Source organism: Fusarium keratoplasticum, chromosome 4, assembly GCF_025433545.1.
Source record: "Fusarium keratoplasticum isolate Fu6.1 chromosome 4, whole genome shotgun sequence".
In the NCBI taxonomy this organism is placed as follows: Eukaryota; Fungi; Ascomycota; class Sordariomycetes; order Hypocreales; family Nectriaceae; genus Fusarium; species Fusarium keratoplasticum.
In genome coordinates, this window is record NC_070532.1 from 4,008,018 (window position 1) to 4,028,995 (window position 20,978).

Sequence of the window (20,978 nt, forward strand, 5' to 3'; positions counted from 1 at the left end):
CTTGACAGAAGCTAAAGACGATGAATATGGGAGATTCGAAGGCTCGCTGGCGCAGGAGTCGGGTGGATGAGCGCGTCAGGGAGAAGGTGGCGCGCGGGCTCAGTCCGGGGCTTGGCGGGGTAACCAGTCATCTGGAGGGCGCCATACACGCCGGAACGGGTGCTGCCTCGGATCCTGCGAGTTCAAGAGTCGAAATAGGGCTTCGTTGGTGAATGGTTGATGGAAGTTGACAGCATCAGGAGTAGACGTGACGTCGGCTGGCGGCTCTGCCTCGGGCGTAGAAAAACATGGATACACGCGTGAAGTTGGAGCGCACGGACCCCAAAACTGGAGTCGTGGCCCCAAGTGTCAGGGGTTTGCATTAGTCAGCCTGGGGAATTCCCGATCCTGTTGAAAGCCATCCATGGCAATTATTGGAAAGGAGCTTTGTGTAAGTGAAGGATTGCGATGTCTGATTGATAAAGGATGTCGCTCATATATGTCTTTCATTTATATAGTATTGAGTCTCCAATAATCACATTGTCCTTTATCTCTTGAAACACATATAAGCCTTTACGAGAACACACGGAATGGCCGCCAGCATGCAAAGACCATGTCATTCAATCAACACTCAATCTCAGTTCCATAGTTAAGCGATCTACAGATGGAAGAAATCCGGGGACTTGAGCATTCAAGAAAATCTCCGAAGCGGGGGCCATCATTGGGTGCACTGCCAAAACATGCCCGCCCATCTCCCCAGATTGGCGCTTTGAGTAGGTCGCAAGCCGAGGTCTGCCAGACTTTAAGCTTCTTGTCGCTGCTGACCATTTCTTCAAGTGAGCGTCGTGGACCTCGTCATTGAAGCGAATCACGTCGTCTTGTCCGTCATGCACACAATTCACAGCCTAGCCAATCCGATATTTCCACGCTGACAGACCGCACCTCTGAAACCGTACAAAATGTCGTACCAATCAGCGGATATTCGTGAGTGCGCGCATGCCCAAAGCGCGAAATCACGAATGCCCGCACGTGGAGGAGTAAACATGTTCATGCGAGATCCATTCATGGCGGGCCACGATGGCCTCAGATCTAGAGACCCTAGCGCTTCGTCGGCGCCGCCCCCGGCCGTGGGGCCGCCCATTCCGATCCACTCGGTCGCCTCGGGTCCGACATGGCTTGCATCGAGGTTGACGTGTAAGTAGAAGGACCGAAAGGGTAGGGGGGTTGTTTCTGGGGTCTTGGGTTAATCTGATCAGATAGCTGGTTACACGATGCTCACTCGCAAGCCTGCGCAGTGCTATTAATTCCTCCAGGTCTATTCTATGGTAGATGAAGACGGCTGGATCAGGCCCAGACGCCCCTTGTATCATACAGCATTCTCAAATTTCGAGGTGCGGCAATGACCATAAAAATAAAACTCATCGCAGCAAAATGCAACCATCACCAGAGTTACTATCCTTTATCCGTCAGCACGTCGCAGCTCTGCTTGACAGCTCGCCAGCACCGAACTGTAAACCTTCAGAATGATCAACGAGACCCCGAAGAATATTTGGAATAGCACATAGACTCTTACTGACCAAACCGACGTGATGGTAATCATGCATCAACTTACGTCCCTCATGTGCGTCTCTATTCACGAGCACTGAATCTTGGCGTTGGCACATGCCAATCGCTCATCCGTCTGTCGCCCAAATGTCTCTCCAGCCTCACCGAATGTCTGCCATGGGGATAGCTTCACTCCATCCAACCATCCCTTAGATCTACACCACATCCCACTCACCCTCAGCTGAAACCAGTTCACTCAGCGCCAAAGAAACCCTCGAGCATGTACCTGATACTCCTCACCCAGCCCACCATCGTCATCGGGCTGTTCTCCCCCACCACCATCATCACCACCACCCACCACCCTCACTAGTCGAAACCTGCCACTCCGAGGACCCCAAACCAGCCAGATTATGCTTTGGCCTTTCTATCCCTTTCCTCCTTTCAGAGGCCGCCAAGCCCCAAACAATTGCCCAGTGTCTCCTCACTCCCAATTCGGGGCGCCGGCCTAAGTGCGGTCATGCGAACTTGGCCGTGGCTGACCTGGTCACGTCAGCCAACCCTTCTTTTTTTAGTCTACAACCCTCATGGCGGCATCACCGGAACACCCAGTGCCTGGAAGGGTCATTTCTTCAAATGCCAAAAGCTGAACCTCAACAGCACGTGGGTCGAGACCAGTTTACCCTCTCCTGAGGATAGCTAATAACCAATACAGCAAGAGTAATAGAAGACTATAAAGGATATCCAAAGTTTCGCTCCGACTACACTGTGAATACTCACGACTTGGAGGTGTTAGATAGAGAACAGACTCTTTGCGATTCTGGGGTCTCGTTTATCTCTTGATCTGTGTGAGGGGGTAGCCCTTGACTATTCCATCAGGAACATTTGCACCCACGAAGTCCCGCCGTGAGACAAGAACATCCTACGTCTCAGCCAAGTCATCAGTTAAATCTCTACAAGTCATGACAAACACCAGAGATGCATCAAGGTTTGAACAGATCCATGATTTCCATGTATTACAGCAACTCTCAACAACAACTCTGTCAACCCCTCCACTATGGAAATCCACAAACTGTGTGCCTTGTCAAACGACCACTGAAGTCTTTTTTCTTTCAGCCCACGCCACACAAACCCAAAATGCAAAAAACCAAATCTCATCCTTGTTCCGTAAACGCCGTGTCCAGACTCCGACCAAAATAATCCAATGTCGGGGGTTTCCCACCCGAATAGATGAGAAAAAATTGAGCATTCTTGAGAAACAGGTCCTGCCCTCAAAAGGGATTCTGCTTCCCCGCATGTTCCAGATATGCGTCCAGACCACGAGTAACATGACCAGGAATGCTCCGGCAACCAAGAATAGCAACCATGAGTAGTGGTGCTGGCTCTGAATGCTCAAACAAATGCAAATGTTCCTTCTGCCAAAAACGCCGCCTCGCTATGCTCCGTAATATCATTGCAAAATGCTTATAAATGTCGAAAACAGAAGTGTGGCCAAGCTTGAGTCTCCAGAATCAAGCTCGGTCAAGGAGAATCGAATCATGCTGCAGAATCCACCAAATCCCGCGGCAGAGAGGGTATATAGGGGTATCATTGGGGTATCATCATCCTCCGGATACAGATGGTGTGTGAGTGTCTTGGTCTAGCCCAAGGTTCGGCCACTGTGAATGGCCTGCGCTTGGGGAAGATGGATTGGAGTATGAGCGGTGCGCATAACAGGGGCAGATGGGATACCGGGAGATGAATACTCTGTCGGGCGGCTGGAGCCCCAGCTCTCCTCGCTCAGGACTGAAAGGTAGCCGTTTCCGACCTTATTCCGCAAGGCTTCAATCTTCTGGCGATACATCTCGCCGCTGGCATCCCAATCCTGGGGCTCTTTCCAATCCGCGCGGTCGTCGTCGGTGGAGTAGACAGTGGAAATGTTTGGTACCACACTGGTATCGATTCGGGGGACTTCAGGGGCGCTCACAGCGCCCGAGTGGGTGGAGAGTACCACCGGAGGCAACAACTGAGTCTCAGGCTCTTGGGAGATTCGATAATTCCCATCGTTTGTGACTGGCGCCTTGGGCTGTCTGACAGCTGGCTTCGCCACGTGCACGTCAACAGGGGTGGGAGAGGGGAGTGTGTCAGACGTGGCAAGGTCGACGATACGCCTCTTGGGCGTCTTCCGCCGACGTGTCGAACTTGTGTTGATCTCGCTCATGACAGCCTTGGGAGCAGGCCGCTCTTTTCGGAGAACGGTAGGCTCCTTGGGAGGATTGTAGATGATGGCAGGCTTGCTCACATCAACAGTGGGCACCTCAGGAGCCTGTGGCTTGACCACGGGGACGGACTCGGGGATGGGAGGGCGTTCGACCAGCATACGCTTTTCGGCATAACTGGGTCCGCTGCCATCAATGATGACATCCTCCGTGTAGCCCGGGGTCTTGCGGAAGAGATTGAAGATGGTGACACGGTAATCCTTGTGCGTGCGTGTGAAGGGGTTACCTTCTACCCAAATCTCATGAATGTCGGGAATACCAGTGAGTCTCGCGAGCTCCATGGGATCAACCAGACGGTTCTCTCGCAGATCAAGTCGCTCAAGGGGGAACAGCTTCTCAACACCAGCCAGACACTGAAGTCTGTTGGCTCTGAGGTTCAAGGCTGTGATGGCGGGGAGGGGATTGCGAGTGAGCGACTGAAGCGAGTCGATCATGCAGTGCGACAAATTGAGGGCTCTAAGAGCAGTGAGGGTGGCCAGGCTGTCCGGGACCTGACTGAAGAGGTTGGCTGAGAGGTCAAGAGAGTAGAGTGTGTTGGAGAGGGGGGCCAGGCTGTTGTGAGGAATGGAGGTCATGGAGTTTTCCGCCAAGCTCAAGTGTCTCAGGAATCGCCATTTGGAGGCGGGAAGGATGCCCATGGCAAGCAGGTTGCCCGAGCTACCACGGGCGTGATGGTGACCACCCCAGGAATCCGAGAGGCTGGAATGGGAGCTACCAGATCCAGATCGCCTCATACGGTGATGTCCACCACGAACGTGATGGGACTGAGTCCGAGAACTAGCAGGTCGAGGAGGTGAGTTGCTTCGGGGACGAGCCTCCTTATGTTGAGGCTTGGAGGAATCCTCCTGGTCCTCTCTGCTCAAAGACTGCCTTCGGCTGCCTTCTTCCACAGCATGTTCGCTGGGCGTCATCGAACCAATCCTCATGTCAACATGGTGACCAGGAGAGCTCGGTGCAGAAGCGGCCCGATGAAGCTCTGGATGGCCAGCGAGGACACCGCTTCGTCGAGGGCTGCTGCTCCCTGCCCAGGCGGAGGTAGGTGACGACTGTGATTTGGAAACCCGTCTCCGACGCTTATCCATGTCATCCAATACGATCTCAATCAGAATGTCCGCAGGGTCCTCGACGCCAGCACGCTTGAGCGTCAATGACCGTAACTGATCGGCCAGACGATCCCAACCGAAAAACTGTCGAAAGTCGATGCTGTTGACCTCGAGGGCCTGGAGATTCTTAAAGGCGTATAGAGGGACGGCCGAGTCAAAGGGGAACTCCTCGTAGCCACGGATCAGGCGGGCACGCCAATCCGGTGCCAGCTTAAGGCAGGGGATCTTGGTAAACGCAGAGTAAAGGTACTTCATGTCGGCTTCCAGAGCAGCCTTCTGGCGCTCAGTGCGGGCAGCAGAGATGCTGGCACCGATGCCAAAGCTGGCCCACAAGGCAGACATGCCAGACATGACGCTGCGCATACTCGATACCGAATGAATGGAATCGATATCGGAACCCTTGCTTCTCGACCGTTGGGTGTTGCTGAGGAACGAGACATAGTTGGCGGAGGATGAGCTGTCGTGGAGGTTTTCTAACCGGACCTTCATAGGGCCAACATTGATGTTGAGCTCTTCGAAACGCGAGAGGAGGTAGAATAGGTGGTGAGGGGTGAGCGCCAACTTTGCCGATTTAACATTATGGGAAGTGAAGCTGAGGGCGCCCAGCGACAAGGCGGCGGCGAGTGAACTCGAAGTGGATGAGGAGGTAGCGGGTCGGTCGGGGAGGGAGGTCGAGGTCTGGGAGAGGGCGGCAGCAGAGCCAGTGCTCTGAGAGGATTTGTGCCGAGTTTGACGCCGTTGCAACTGAAGGGCGTTGGCGAGAGCCTTTTCATGCGTCCGCACGAAGCTGGCAAGTTGCTACATCAGTCAGCTGGGTTGCCCAACTTTTCAAAACTCTCCAACACCACCATACCTTTATGAACAGTTCTCCGTCTTCTGAATCCATAGTTATTGTCCACTACGCATAGGAGCGGGGTCCGGTCGTGGTAATAGAAAAGTATATGGTCGGATGGGAGAAGCGATGCCGGGGAGGGATGGCGTCACCTGGGGTATCACGGTCGGAGTAATGTCGAAGGTTCCAAAAGTTCTACCTATTTCACAATAAGGTTAGTTGGATGCGTCGCCAAGCGGCAGCTGAGAAGGCGCAAAAAAATGTATAAAATGTGAGCAAGCAAAGCACGAAGGGTCCAAGGCGTTCTGCACAAATCTCGGCATCCAGTCTGCAGGCGGGGTTGGCATGACATGCCAGCTGAAATAGGGCGAAAGAAGTGGTTGTATAAGTGTAAGTCGACCCGTGATCGTCACTGCACAGCCTCGCTGTTCACTTTGCCGCCCGTGGATTGTAAGATGGGAACCGAAATCGTAATCGTGGTCACACGCATTCGATGATCGTTGAGGCAGCAGTCACGGAACACGGGCGAGGAGGGAGCGGCGATGGCTTCGGAGAAGAGGTTTGGACTGGGAGCACGAGATTTCTGGCCAGGAGAAGCGAGTGCAGGACACCGAGAAGCGCGCAGATCGTGGCAAACGAGACGTAGGTTGCGAATTTGCAAGAGGACAAGATTTTCGGGCGGAAGACAGGTAAAGGCAGACAAGGTTCGGTTTTCAAGCGTGAAAAGCCGTGGTAGACACAGAAGCGGTAGGCAGCCGTGACGAAGACTCGAGCGTCTTCACCACGGAATCCCTCTTCACTGTTGTCGCAGCGCAGCAAATCAAATAGCAACAAATAGACAGCGACAAACAGCAAGCAATTTAGAGAGACATGCAAAGCAAACGCAAGAGAAGAGGGAATGATGGAAGGGAATGCAATCAAGATCATCGCGGAGCATCATGGACTCACCTTTGACGAGTAGGGAAAACCCAGCGGCGGTTGCAACACAGCAACAGCCCAAAGCCGGGAAAGGATTGTAAAGCCTCGACAGGTTCGCCAGACAAGAACAGCTGCGAACCCAGATTCCTCCGTGGCCCTGAGGATGCCTCGAGAGGATTGTCGATATGAAAAGGAGAGGAGAAGGAGGAGGAGGAGGAGGAGGATGGCGTTGATGTGATCCAGGAGTAGACGGGAGGACGCAGAAGTAAAGGAAGGGTCCCAAAAGGAAGGTGGAGGGGCCTGGAGGGTTCCTATAGTAATATGGAACGGGCGCTGGCTGCGCAAGAGGGACCCGTCGAGGAGCGGAAATGACCAGGGTCTCACCTGGGATGGGATTTTTCTGGCTGGCTCTGATTCTGCTGCCTCCATGCGTCGACGAGAGAGATCACTGCGCTCTGCAACGACCTGGCAGGCCCAGTAACACAGGGCATCTCAGGCCTGTCCTCGCACTTCCTGGCACCTCGACACCCTCTCCCAGGACTAGCACGGTTTTTCGGTCCCCTAAGCACCACACCCTGGCAGTCTGGCTGGTTCATCAGCGGTCGTACGGGCGGCTGATTGGGGCTGGACGGGGCCAGTTTGGGGGCACGCACCCCATCTCGCAAAGTATCCGGTACTTGTGACCCGCCTCAGGAGCAATGACCATCAACGGGGTGTCCACTGAGGAGCCTGTGGGCGGCCACTTGGTGTGGACCCTGCTGGGTCTCTTTGCCGCCATCTGAACGAGGGTCTCCCCCCATCCCGGCCGAGGGCATTCCCAATCCAAAGCATGCAATCCCTAGAAATCATCCAATGATGATCACTGCTCAACCACCGCCTGCATGAGCGCATTGCAGTGCAGTGCAGAGTGCAGCCAGAGCCAGATGCGCATTCAGAAACCATCCGCCTCCCTCTCGCGCGCGGTCGTCTCGGGCCTTGATGCCATCCGCAGCCAAGCACAAGCAGCAGCAGCGCCTCTTCGCTTCGTGCGCTCCGCATCCATCGCATCTCGGTCTGCAGCCGGGATGAGATAACACCGACGACGACTGGGGGATCCTGCGACTACGACTTCGACGACGGAGACTACTTACGTACCGATCAGAAATTGGCCCTGGCTTTTTACCTTGCTTGCATCAACTCAACCTTGGACCATCCAGGATAAACGATGGATCCAACCAATCCATCCCTGGTACCACCGCACCTCAACCGCGACGTCTTGCTCAAGCCAAGTAGGGATTTTCCCGTCACCTCTCACCTCAACTCCGCATTCATCCATCGCCTCTCGATTTTTCGCGTTACCCCATCGTCATTGTCTGTCAGGCTGGATTACAAGAAGATCAACTTGGAAACTTGGAACAATCCAGTAATAGAGCATTTGGGTGCCCAAGAGGTTGAGTTCAGTTCAGCCCAGCCCACCGCCACTTTCGTATCCGGGGAATTGGGCTGGGAGAGAAACATGTTCCAATATCAACTCCATATTTTTGGTTATCTTCACTCAACTTGCGCCTCATGATTTCACTCATGAATCTGCAAACTACAGAGGGCTGACAATGGTCGGACCAGCCTTGCTAACGCTAATTATTCACTAAACACGTCTTCTCGACATTCATAGTCGTCTCTCGATATGTAGGCAGACGCTCCGGACTCGCCGTAGGCTGAGAACAGCTCGATAGCGAGACCGAGAGGTTACTCGCAACAGAATGACAGAGGGCAACACCAAACAGGCCGCCGAGCGTTCAATGGTCTTAAGTGGAGTCGTCGAACGGGACCATGCTCGAGTCGCTCACCACAGTGGGGGTCCTCTTGGCGTGCACCCACCTGGCAGGTCGAGGAAAAAAAGAGATGCCAGTACAAACTTATTTGAGTATCATCCTCTGAAGGGAGTCTATAAAACATAGAAATAATATATAAAAAGGACTTCAAGGTATTGCTTTTATTATGATATATACTCAGGTATGTTATCCTATTTTATATAATTTTAATTATTATACTTGAGAACAGTCAAGTAACCTTCTTAATGTTCTGGTGTCTCATTTATTTCTTGACCCGCGTGGCTTGGAACCAGGATCAGGAGGACCAGGCCAGACGCGCAACGACTCGGCGAGTAGCAAGTGAGAATGCAAGAGCTGCACTTGAGATTGGTGATGGGTGTTCCGCCTAGATGGCCAATCTAGCATGGGCGCAAGCCGCTTATTTCCTTTAGGGGGATCTAGAGAGGCCGTAGCGTCGGCTGCGGTCGAGGATTCGGGAACTCTGTTCAAGACGGGTGTTTGCGCGCTGGGCCTTCATTTCCAACAGGACCAGTCCAGGCTCAAGCATCGTCAACAGCAACACGACGACGACGAATCGACGATGAAATGCAGCGCGGTTGTTGGTCGGTGCGGGCAAAGATGAGAGATTGAACCGTGTGCGTGCGCACGCCTCAGCCATGTCTCACAGGCCAAGCCAAGCAAAGCTGGAGGGGAGGCATGGCATTGACGGACGGCACAAGGACATGGACCCCGTCCCCCGCCGTCTTTATGGATGTTGTTGTTTGTTTACTTGGTCCCGGAGATGCCGCTATTGACCATGGAGACACCGATATAGCCTCCTTGGTGGACTCCCGAATGAGCACCGAGAGGTCGAGAAGAGGCAACCGTCGAGCAGAAGAGAGTCAGCCCGCTGTCGTGAAACGGAAGAATTTGTTCGCCTCTTCTCTTATCGCGACATTCTGATTCCCGGGTAACTCGACGACAGGCACTTGTAAATTTCTCAGTCGGTGGAGCGCCGGCACTGGTGATGCACCAAGCAGCAGCAGCAGGACAGAAATGTCATGCAGCACATCATCATCTTCCTGACTCGCAGTCTGTCGCAGGTTGTCCTTGCATCAAAGCAGTCCCCTTCTTGTCGTGTCCCGAGACATGGCAGATCACGCCTCGAAAATCCCCATACCAGACGAGAGGCAAGGCTTGTTATCTCGGGGAGTCGCACAAGCCTCCTCTTATGCCCAGCCGAAACCCATCAGCCGTGCCGCCGCTGTTTCGACGTATTGCCGGCGTTCGTTGATGGGTACTGTACCTGAGATTGGATTTGATCAAATGGATGTCAATACAAGGTGCACGCAACATCAATCACGCCGGCCCGCAAACCACCACGGGTCTGCTCCAGAAGAATCCCACCTTGATCAACCTTGATCAACCATCCACACCAACCACCATGCTCTGGATCATCCATCCATCCATCCGCTTCAGCGCAGTCCAGTGCGTGATTCACTGAATCAACAGCAGCAAACACCCACCACCAACCGCACATCCAGATCCAGAACCCCCGAGCCCGCCTGTATCGCGGCAGGCGTCTGTCATGACTCCATGGCACATCCAAGACATGCCTATCACGCAGCACAGCTCGTTGCTGCCACGAGACCATCCGCTCCGTTCCGAGCTGTCCCTCCCTCCAACATCTTATGCTCGCACCACGCGCATTCCCGTCATGAGGATGGAACATGCGGAAGAGGCCATTTCCTCAGCTCAGCTTTCCTTCTGTGGGAGAGCCTCTGCCGCCACTATGCTCTCCTTAGAGCCCCTTGTGGCTCACATTGGATCTCATCCAACCCATGATCCATCGCATTCTGCATCTGCATCTCTGCTGCGCTGCGCTACGCTGCGCCTTTGGCCTGTGTCGGGCGCCGCCTCAAGCGGAGCCTCTGACCATTTGCTTTCACTCTGGGCCGCTCTGGGCGCGCCCCCCAGCAGTTATGTCATATCTCCACTGCACCCGCGTGGCGCCGACGTTTGATTGGGGGAGTGGCATGTCATCTTGCTTCAAGGGCCTCTTGAGCCCCTGGTCGCAGTCCCATGTACTAGGGACAAGTACGAGTACTTCTCACCTGCAACTTGCAGGGTTCTCTCCTTTATCCTGGGCTGTTAGTGGACGCCCATCCCGCCCGAACCACCGCAAGATGCTCCAGCTCGTCTGTGACGGCCATGATCTTCAGCATCTCTGGCATCCCGCTGCGCTTCAAACGACCAACCACTGCCAAGACGTGTCCGGGCTACCTCACTGCGTCACTCTACGATAATGGACATTGGATAATGTGGCCATTTCCGTATCGATTTTCATCAACTTGCAGAAATCCCATGAAAACTGACTCGACTGTAACAGTCGATCTCTTCACCTCAAACCCGGTCCAGCCCGCGGATAGGCGATTTGTTACCTACCATCCAAAGGATTTTGAGAGCAGAGGACACTGCCCTCCGTGTCATGATGTTTGTCCCGCAGAGGCCGCTGGCCAAGAGTCTGGGGCGGTTTTGTAGAACCTGAAAGAGACATGGCTGCACTCTTCGTCCACTCAAAACGTTGCGCCGCTTACAAGTTGAGGCACCTCTTGTCCAGGCCCCCTGGTCCATCAGCTCGCTCTGGAAAAGTTGGCTTGTCGAAACAGCCAGTGTCTTTCAAGAGCTGCAAGTTGGGATGGAATGCCAATTCATTCTGACAGGTTCTTGGAAGAGACATATTCTACTCGGGCTGACACTCAAGACCGGTGTGGTTCCTATTTTGATGGCGGCTGTCGTACATGGATTCACGATAGGAGCAAAGTCTAGACCCTCCAGTGGTTCGGCGCCGACATCAGCCCCGTTCAAGGACCCTTTCATCCTGCCGGATCCGGCAATTTGTCTCTAAAGACATACGACGTTCCCTTCAACCCACGAACTACTGCACGACGACATCGTCGCTGCGACCATTGTCACAGACAGACACGGCTCAGACCATGTTCGCGCAACTCGCAGATGGTGCTTCGACCGTGCGAGGACAGCCCCATGAGTGCGTTTCATGGCCTCTGAGAAAGAATCGTGATGGATGCCGATTGAAGTTTCCTCGAGAGTGCGGCTTGGAGTGCTTGCATCATCCCGCGGGAATCAACAGAGCAAGGGTCCAACAGACGAGAGCCAGGGTCTCATTATCGCGCGCGCACTGGCCATAATCTGGCATCACCATCCTGTCCTGTCCTGTCTTGGCCGAGTCATGCCGCCTCGAGTGTATTGTCCGATGCGAGACATGATTGAGGACCGTGTTGCACTCTCGGTCTGGGGAATAAAAAGTGCCGTCGCGAAGTAACGACGTGAGCCAAAGTTGAAAATCCTCAGATGAGATCCATACCATGCCATGTCCCACCTGGAGAGGACTCTGCTGCGGCCGGGTGGATCTAGCGTCTCGTCTTGAGTGAGCACAGAGAACCATCAAGTCCCCGGATCCAATGTCTTGACTTCACCAGTGGCTCATCTACAGAGGCCGTTTCACCAGGTCGGATGATTTTCGAGACTCGTCCGGCAGAGGAGAGGGAAGAACCGGTAAACCATGTCCGTACATCGGAGGTTGACCATCACCTGCTTCGGATGTCGTGAGATGAAGTGCGCGACGCCGGCTCGGAGGGCGATCTAGTCTTGATGCTAACAGACGGAGGATCTTGGGTGGGTGGGATAGACCGCCCAGTTCAGCGAATAATCAATGATACTGTCCCTCCCAAACTGCCTCATCTACGTGATGGCGTTGGTTTGCCGTGTCGTGGGTTGACGGCTGAGCCTCTTTTGACCCTTTGCGCTACTGGCGGTTGTTCTAGAAATCGAGACACGGTGACCAATGATGGGTGCCAGGTGCGTCCTCAGCCAAATTGAAACGAGGGGCACATGACGCTTGACGGTCGCATTCCTCTCTCCCTCGAAGCTACGGGAGGTGGCAGCTCGGGGGAAGGCCGTGTTGGATGCTGGGTTTGCTGATATTGGCTGGGATATCGGACGTGATTCGCCCATCTTCCGCTCACCGCTGCTTGACCCCCCGCGACATCCAGTCGTCCAACCCCAGGATTTGAGCATCACATACAGGAGACCGCAGGACATGACACCCTCAGTGATCTCCAGTGCCTTAGTACATGTCACGATGCATCCAAAAAGATCTTCTGGCTCATTTGCGAAGCATCACGCAACACGCTCACGCAGGCGTATGGCGCTGTGCCGTCTCGACTGTCCTTGAGGGACACTGTCGGCGATCGACCGACGAGGGACGGCACTACGGCGCGTATCAGGGTCTCTGTTCAAAGGTCCAGGCCCTCTCTCGCTGGAGCATTCTACCCCTCGATCTGGTGGGGAATTGTCCAATCTGCTTGGGCGACATGCCACCTCTGCATCTCGAGGGTTGATGGGCTGCAAACCGACGCGCGACAATGATGATTCTGCTTCTTGGGGGGCACACCATTCGTCGAGTTCTAAGGAGCACGAGGGGCACGCATCTCTAGAGGGGATCTAGCGTTGGTAGCGAAAACGACAAGCGAGTGAGCAGATGTCGGATCAAGATGGGATGGTCCAAGTGAGCTCCCCTCTCCATTGTTCGCAAGCCACTCCGCCGATGCGGCTATCTGCATAGATATCATGACACTGCTCCAGATGTCTGGGCCCCTGCTCTCAAGGACGAAAGTGATTGCGTGGAACCATGTTTCACGAGCGCCTGGAACAGTCACTTGAATGGGCGCCGCTGCTCTGTGACAAAGGCGGATGCGTATTCGTTTGGGGGACAAAGACAGTGGGTAGGCATGTTGCATCGCCCACATACCAACCGGTCGACGAGAAAAACGCTCCGAGGACTTGGGCTTGAAGCAAGGCACAGAGTGGACATCAACTGCAGGGCTGGTGCAACTGTTGGCTTGCTGGTGCTCGGCGGTAACATGACTTCGGACTTGCAACATTGAGGCAACGGATATCGACAATGGAAGATCACGTCGAGCCTCCCTCCGCTTACACCGAGCCGAGCACACAACAAGTACGAGTACTTCCAAGACCTGTGGTCCCTTTCTTCCTTTCGGCCCACGGAATGCCTTGTCGGTCATGTCAGAATCTGCGTGGGCGCCAATAAGAGAGGCAGCGCAAGGCGCGTCGGCCACGAATCTTTATCGCGCGCAGCTTTCTCGAGGTTGGAGTTCTGAATCTGGTCTTGATCTTCATCTTGACAAGAAGCCTTCCAAGGTATCGGCCGCAACGTTTCCACAGCACTAAGCCCCCCCAGGTCAGGGTCCCTCGTCCAGGGTGGGACGCTCAGAGCTCACCGCAAGCCGTAAAGGGCTGACCCAACCAGGAGCACAAGCTTGATGACGTCGATGAGCCCACAACAGCTTTGTTTGGACCCTCCGGATGGAGTTTTACAGATGTCGGCAATTCATTCTGATAGAGCTGACGATGGCGCAGGCTTCAATGACAAGCCTAGGCGATAGTGTGTGCGCGCGGCTACGACTCTGAGGTTTGGACCCTGATTTGCAGGGGAGGGGGTCCGAGTGTTTTGATGACCGCACAAGGTGTTGGATCCATGTGCCGGACAGAGTTCGATTATTCTCTCGAAAGATGCACGATAAAATTGCCATGGTTCACTCATCATGGCTCGATGGCATGATCTCAAGGCGCCCGCCGCCGTCCAAACTCGAGTGACAGCGCGCGTGCGAGTCGCTTGATTTGATGGGCGTCCACAAAGCAAAGAAGCGAAACCCACGGCGCTAGGCCCCGCCTGTGGAGCTTTGAGGTTGCTTGCATTGGATCGTCAAAAGGCTGTTCAGCGAAACTGTCAGGGATAGCCTCGTCTGCTGAAGCTGGGAAGGGTGAGGCTGGCTGACCGCTTCCCATTAGACTGGACGACGACCTTGGTTTGGAGGGGTAAAATATCGAGGGGCTCCAAGTTTTGGATACACAGAAGAGGAAAATTTCAACTCCCCCCCCCCGCCTTCGGGATATGTTTAGATCCTGCTTTCGTCATGCCGAAGGACAGATTCCATGTTGGTCATTGCTGCTGTTGCTTTCTTGTGCCTGTGCTTAAGCGGCTGGGACTAACCAATCTGAGGGGATAACTGTCCATGTTGAACATGGACCCCTCAACGATCGTGCAGGGACTGTCTACGATATGCCAGCCACTCGCGCCATGGGCGTTTGCAGTCGAATGTCAGTGCCGGCGCCATCCTCGACCCTTTGTTTGGTTTGGTTCGACGGGTGGCTTTGCGGCAAATCTCTCTTTCTTTGTGAGAGGTCATGTAGTGGTGCGTGGGCTGATCTGCGGTGGCTGACCAAACTGCGTGTAAGTCGAGTCGAGTTGAACGACACGCCAGTTTGGCTTGGGGGCCCGCCGCTCCGGAAGATCACGAGGGGTCGTCAAGATGCAAAGTGCCGCAAACATGGACTTGTTCCATGGACGTTCCAATCGAGATGTGGAGATTTCCAACTTTCCATTCAGGGAAAGAGGGCAGACGAAACGAGAGCCCCATGTATCGTCTACTTCTCGCCCCTCGAGTCGCATCTCATCTGTGGAGTTGAGACGTAGCATGTAGCCTCCATCATACGTGATGTCTGTGTTGGGTCGTTTGCTCGCCTCGATCTTGGCGGTGTGTTGTTAAGCTGAGCGATTTGCTTACCTGTGGGAGCATCTCGGAACGGCTGGGAAACGTTGCTGCTTGTACGCGATCAACACCATCATGGCGATGTGCCGCTGCTCGCGTGCCCGACAGATCGGGCGATCACATCACGAGGGAAGAAGAGACTGATGTGGTCACAGAGAAGTTTTCTGTATTGCGGGAATATTCTTCAGGAACATTACAGTCTGTGGCTGTGCTCCCGTAACTGAGATGGTGAGAAGTGAGGCTATGAGGCTCATATCTTGGATCAAGACTTTCCATACACTCTTCTTACACGGTAACGTACAGGGTAGTAACACATCTCGGCTCTCACGCGGTATATCACGGAGTCGCCGTCTCAAAGTCCTCTTCTATCCTCTCTTGCTTGATACTTGCGCGTCCCCCGAGTGTCGATCATGGCTGGATTTCCAGGAGCTTCTCCAACGTGCGGAACCCATCATGTGCAAAGCCCTGTGTCACGTCCACCTTGTAGTCTTTGCCGTTCACGCGAATAATGCCAAAGCCCATATCAGTCCAGGCCGACTTGACTCCGTTGAACATGGCGGACACTGCCCGACCCATCCTGCGGAAGGGCATCGTGAACAAGTGCTCCATGTCGAACTTGCGTAGTGCCTCTCGCTTGACCTCGGCCGCGCGCTCCATCTCCAACCGCTTCAGCTCTGGCACGTACTCACCTGGTAGCGAGAATCGACTCTTGAGCCAGACCTTGTCCAGTGGTGCTGTAATGACCTTGGGCTTGAGCAACGGCAACATGCGCTTGACCGTCACCTCCATCTGAATAGGCGCAGGGCCGACGCTCACGGGGCTGCCAGCGACGGGTGCGAGCTTAGCAGCCTGGGCTGGTAGGATACGGATACGGCCGACGATGTTGGGAGTCTTGGCAATGAGGTAGAAGCCCATAGAGACAAGCAAGAGGTAGGAGGCGCCGAACGTGATGCCGACCCATTGCGGCACACCTTCGGGCTGGTTGACAGCCGTCTTCGCAGTGAGAGCCGTCCATGTGAGAAGAGAAATACCACTCGTCCAGCAGCCAAAGTAGAACCAGAAATGTGAGGGGCCCTCGTAGAGGATCGTTGGGGTGGGCTTTGTCGCGAGGCTCTTGATGAGGGCGTACTGGCTCGGGGCAACGGATGATGCGGGGGCAGCGGCGGCGGTCTTCGCAGGCCGGGTGGCTTTCATGGCCGGCTGGGCAGCTCGGCGGAGGGATGTGGTAAAGAGGCGGGATCGGAGGACGGCGGATTCGGCGGCGCGGGGTGCGAGGAGGGGCCGGAGACCGGGGAGGCAAAAGCCCCTTGCGAGGCTAGCCATGATGTGGTTTGTGTCGTTTGAGCGGAAGAAGCAAAGACTACTGATGCGTATAGTGTGTTATATGTGCCGTAGGGCGTCCAATTGGGTGTGTGGTGTCATGAAATCACACTCATGTGTAATATTTTGCGGCTTCTCAAGCAAAAAAGTGAAGCTATCCAGAAATTCAACTTTCAATCGAGCTAAACCCATCTGGGGTTTCGCGGAAATAAGCCGGGGATCATTTTGGCGTGGTCGGGTTGCGGCAAAATGTCGTCCGAGGGGGATGAGGGAGGGCGACAAATTAAGTGGAACAGTTGAGAGATATACTGATGAGCATGGGCGTTGAGCTGGTAAATCTATCTTGCTGAATTGTTATAAAAAAGTCGGAAGGGCAATATTTAGGCATAATTATTAGTATTTGATCATTTTCAAGCTATTAGACAGTTAATGAGATGACAATTTGAATGGTGTATAAGTGAAGAAAGCCGTTAAGAAAACGTTACTTTTCTGTCCCCTACGTTCCTAAGCTTCCCGCCAAAAAAAAACGTCGCCGTATCCACTTCAGCGCCGCCATCCCAACAGCTTCAGCTCAAGAAATCCATCCCTCCAACACCCCCCCGAGGCCGCTCCTACGTGCCCTGAATCCCCTCCACAGCCCGCCTCACATCGCCCGTCTCCCGCCTTCAATTGAGTCGTGTGCAATGGCGTCTCTCGCGGCAGCATGCAGGGCGTCTGCCCGTGTCGTCGCTACCCGTTCCGTCGTCCGTAGTATGTTTCTGCTGGCCATCTCCTCCCTCTCGGTCCCTTTTGTCGCGCACCGACTAACACATGGTGACCTTTTTTCCCTTGCCGTGCAGCCTTCACCACATCGACGCGATGCCTCGCCGCTCAGAACTTTACCATGCCGGCCCTCTCGCCCACCATGACCGAGGGTAACATCGCCAGCTGGAAGGTCAAGGAGGGGGAGTCCTTCAGCGCTGGCGACGTGCTGCTCGAGATCGAGACCGACAAGGCCACCATGGACGTTGAGGCCCAGGACGACGGTGTCATGGTCAAGATCATGACGGCCGACGGTAGCAAGGCCGTTCAGGTCGGATCGCGGATCGCGGTCATCGCCGAGGCCGGCGACGACATCAGCTCACTCGAGATCCCCGCCGACGAGCAGCCCAAGGCCCAGCCCAGCCAGGCCACCAAGGAGACCGCCCCGACCGAGTCGAAGCCCGCCGAGAAGAAGAGCGCTCCCAAGCCCACGGGCACCGGAACCTACGAGCACAAATACCCTCTCCTGCCGTCGGTCGGACACCTCGTTAAGGAGAAGGGCCTCAGCGAGGACGACGTCAAGAAGATCAAGGGCACTGGTCCCCATGGCCGGTTGCTCAAGGGTGATGTCCTCGCCTATCTCGGAGCCATCAACCCTGATACCCCCGCGGCCAACGAGTCCAACTTCAACGCCCTCACCCACCTCGACCTGAGCAACATCAAGGTCGCCGAGAAGAAGGCTCCCAAGGAGGCCCCCAAGGAGGCTGCCCCTGCTCCCAAGGCCCCCGTGATCGAGAACCTCGAGCTGTCCATCCCCGTCTCCCTGTCCAAGGTCATCGAGGTCCAGAACAAGATCCAGGATACTCTCGGCGTCTTCCTGCCCATCTCTACCTTTGTCGGCCGCGCCGCCGAGGTCGCCAACGACGCCCTCCCTGCCTTGAAGCGTGCTCCTACCACCGACGAGCTCTTCGACCAGGTTCTCGGCCTCGACAAGGTCAAGGCCGTCAAGGGCTCCCGTGGTGTCTACCTCCCCCAGATCTCCGCCATCCCCCCTGCGTCGCTGCTCGCCCCTAAACCCGCCGCCCGCAAGCAAACCGACATTATCGACATTCTTGCCGCCCCCAGCAAGAAGGCCGCTCCCAAGCCCGCCACCATCCGCACCGTCCCCGGCATGTCCAGCGGCGCCAACCTCTTCACCCTGGTAGTCCCGAAGGCCGAGGAGGAGCGGGCACAGATCTTCCTGGAGCGCTGCAAGGTGATTCTGGAGGAGGAGCCTGGACGGCTGGTGTTGTGAGGTTATAAAGATTCCCTGTAATATATCATTTTCCGCTATAGACAATGGCTAGTAATTGCGCTTGGACGCTTTCTTGATATGCTTCCTGACAGCTAGCCGCAGGTGTCTTGAAAACATCCGTCCATCACGGAGCAGTGTCTCAGGCAGTCATCTGTTGCTTATGCCTGGATATCTAATTATGAGAATTCCACATTGAAAGTAACGTTATGAACGAATCTTGTTGCCGCGATTCTCTCAGCCCTACGTGATTGAACACATGCACTTGAAGGGGCCGGGTCTTCGAGCTAACTAGCCCTTGCTTGCCCTCACCACGGAAGAACAATCCAACATATGAATATTGCCCCACGACGCCTCATGTCCTTAGTGCCTGCGGACCTCCGAAGAGTTACAGCGGGAGACTCAATTGGAAACCCCTTCTATGGCGATACTTTGTCCTCCTCTACTCTCGCCTGGGGGAGTAGAATGCTAGGGTTGAGTACGGCTTGGACATCCTTACACCGAGGAAATGGTTCCTATCTATTCGGAAACGAGCCCCAGGTCTCATCCCGACACCTCCTTAGAAAGAAGGAATTTTGTAAGATGAACCATTCATCTAGGGATTTCTCAACGGCCTTCCGATTCTAGTAGATACACCAATGTTGACCGTGTTGGTTGCTAGTAGGGGGCGGCGTGTAGGATACCAACATGGATTGAAACCCTCCGAACCTGCAGTGCCAAGAATAGACACATCACTAAGTTCAAGGGGATGACATCCGCAAATGTGGTCAATGATTCCTGGGGGGCGTGGAGATGATCTTGCCAAGGGCAAAGCAATATGGTAATATCCCTTTTGGTCGCTGGTGTTTGGATCCATGTGATGCTGACAGGCCAGCTCGACTCAACGGTCTGTCTCATGCTCTGATCTTGTATTGATAACTTGCTTTCTTGCCAACAGCACAACTTGTTTCGAGACCGAGTTTAAATAAATGGCGAGGTTTTCAACGGCTGCACATGGCATCTCGTGTTGGTGCGATTGAAGGGTGAGCCATGCCATTGACTAGTGGGAACAGCTTGTGCGTCTTCATATGATGACTGGCCAAGAATATGGCTTGCTGCCGTCTTTTTAGTGTATTGACTTGCTTGGTGAGTTTAGTAGCATAATATTGCGTCAGGACTGGGAACTGACAGCTGCCATCGACTGTAAGTTCAAGTCAAAGCCAAGGCGACCAATGGGCTTCAGAGCATGGGATGGCGATTCAAGACCAAGACAAACGTTAATTGCATTGGTCACAACCTGGGCGGGGATTCCCATCTTGGCAGGTGGCCTGGCATAGGAAGCTGAAGGACAATAAGTTGGTGTCTCACTCTTGGAAGATCTGCCCGCATGTAACCCTGGAGTCGTTTCGGATGCTCGCCCAAGGAAAGCCTCGACGCGTGCCAGAGGTCGGGAATAATCAAGAGCCATTCATGCAGAGGTGAGACAGGCTCTCTAAAGGGGCGTGATTCACAAACTGACCAGTCACCTTGCATGGCAAAGGTGGTTTGTGATTGGGAAGCTGACATGCCGACTGCGTCGCCCAGTTCAAGTAGGGTTGTAAATCGCACCCAACAAAGACAGTGGCGTCTCACAGCAGCCTTAAGTGTCTCGGAGAGGGGGCTTTGATGAACCCAGCGACCCGGTCGTTGGACAAGACGGGCTCGGGGCATTACCTTACCTGTACAAATAACCCTGCCTGGCCACAATCACCACCAACAAGCAGCAGAAAGGTGGGATGAAATGCAACAGGGTGAGTCAAACCCCTCGCCCGCGGAGAGGACAGGCGGTCATTCGCCAGGAAGTCCTATTCAGGACGCCTCAATGGACCCGAGACCTGGGCTCAGACATTGATAGAGAGGTAAACCTGAGGGGCAAGGCGGAGTTGCGGAATGCGAGGCAGGCAGGGGGGGAGAGGAGGAGAGGCTCGGTGTGATATCGACAGTTTGGAAAATGCCGCTCCGGCGATCTGGGTGTGGTGTTGTGTAAGTCAGGCTGCACGTATAGCGCAGTACTGCATGGTAGGCTGTAATAATGCACAGTAGACACTCGTGCGCTTATATACGCGCAGGTAATGTTTTGTTGGTGCTTCCTTCCTGAGTTGAAAAGGTAGGAAGGAGCAAAACCTCTGTCACATGTACTTCGGATTGCAAGGGCTTCATTTCTATCCGAAGACGTGAAGAATTTCCTTCCTGAACCAGGTCGACAGCCGAAAACACCATGGGCCAAGGTTACACAATCACTCACTTACTTAGCAATAAACTCCGACCAACACCACCAGGATGCCATGAGATCCGACTAGAAGAGTCCCACTCTGCAGATCAAACCAGTGGAGGGCGACAGGGAACAACAGAGAGCCCCCACATCGCTGAACACTGGGCAAGGCATGGGATGGATGTATGTGCGGCCTCTGGTGCAACTCCCGAACCAGCATCTCAGAATCTCTACGGCCATTCCAGGAGATCGTCTTGATCCGTCCCATATCCGTCGCAGGCCGTGATCGCTTCACAATCTTGCTATGCTCCCTTTGACGCA

The 20,978-nt window shown here is 54.5% G+C and overlaps 2 protein-coding genes and 1 pseudogene across 3 annotated transcripts, besides 1 other annotated feature; 1 reads left to right on the top strand and 2 right to left on the bottom strand.

Moving 5' to 3' along the window:
* Positions 1-3,160: 3,160 nt before the first annotated feature.
* On the bottom strand, positions 3,161-5,780 carry NCS57_00627600 (annotated as a pseudogene). The gene is made up of 2 exons: positions 5,736-5,780; positions 3,161-5,680 (listed from the first exon to the last, which is right to left on the bottom strand).
* Positions 3,161-5,780: a sequence feature.
* A 9,703-nt stretch (positions 5,781-15,483) lies between these two features.
* On the bottom strand, positions 15,484-16,398 carry NCS57_00627700 (uncharacterized protein; the record flags this gene model as incomplete). The annotated part of the gene is made up of 1 exon (XM_053056169.1): positions 15,484-16,398. One exon carries the CDS (start codon positions 16,396-16,398, stop codon positions 15,484-15,486), a length of 915 nt encoding a protein of 304 aa, XP_052915124.1.
* Positions 16,399-16,955: 557 nt separating this feature from the next.
* On the top strand, positions 16,956-18,430 carry NCS57_00627800 (uncharacterized protein; the record flags this gene model as incomplete). Its single annotated transcript, XM_053056170.1, has 2 exons — positions 16,956-17,145; positions 17,235-18,430. The coding sequence occupies exons 1-2, from the start codon at positions 17,079-17,081 to the stop codon at positions 18,428-18,430; spliced, it is 1,263 nt and encodes a 420-aa protein (XP_052915125.1). The 5' UTR covers positions 16,956-17,078.
* Positions 18,431-20,978: the final 2,548 nt, after the last annotated feature.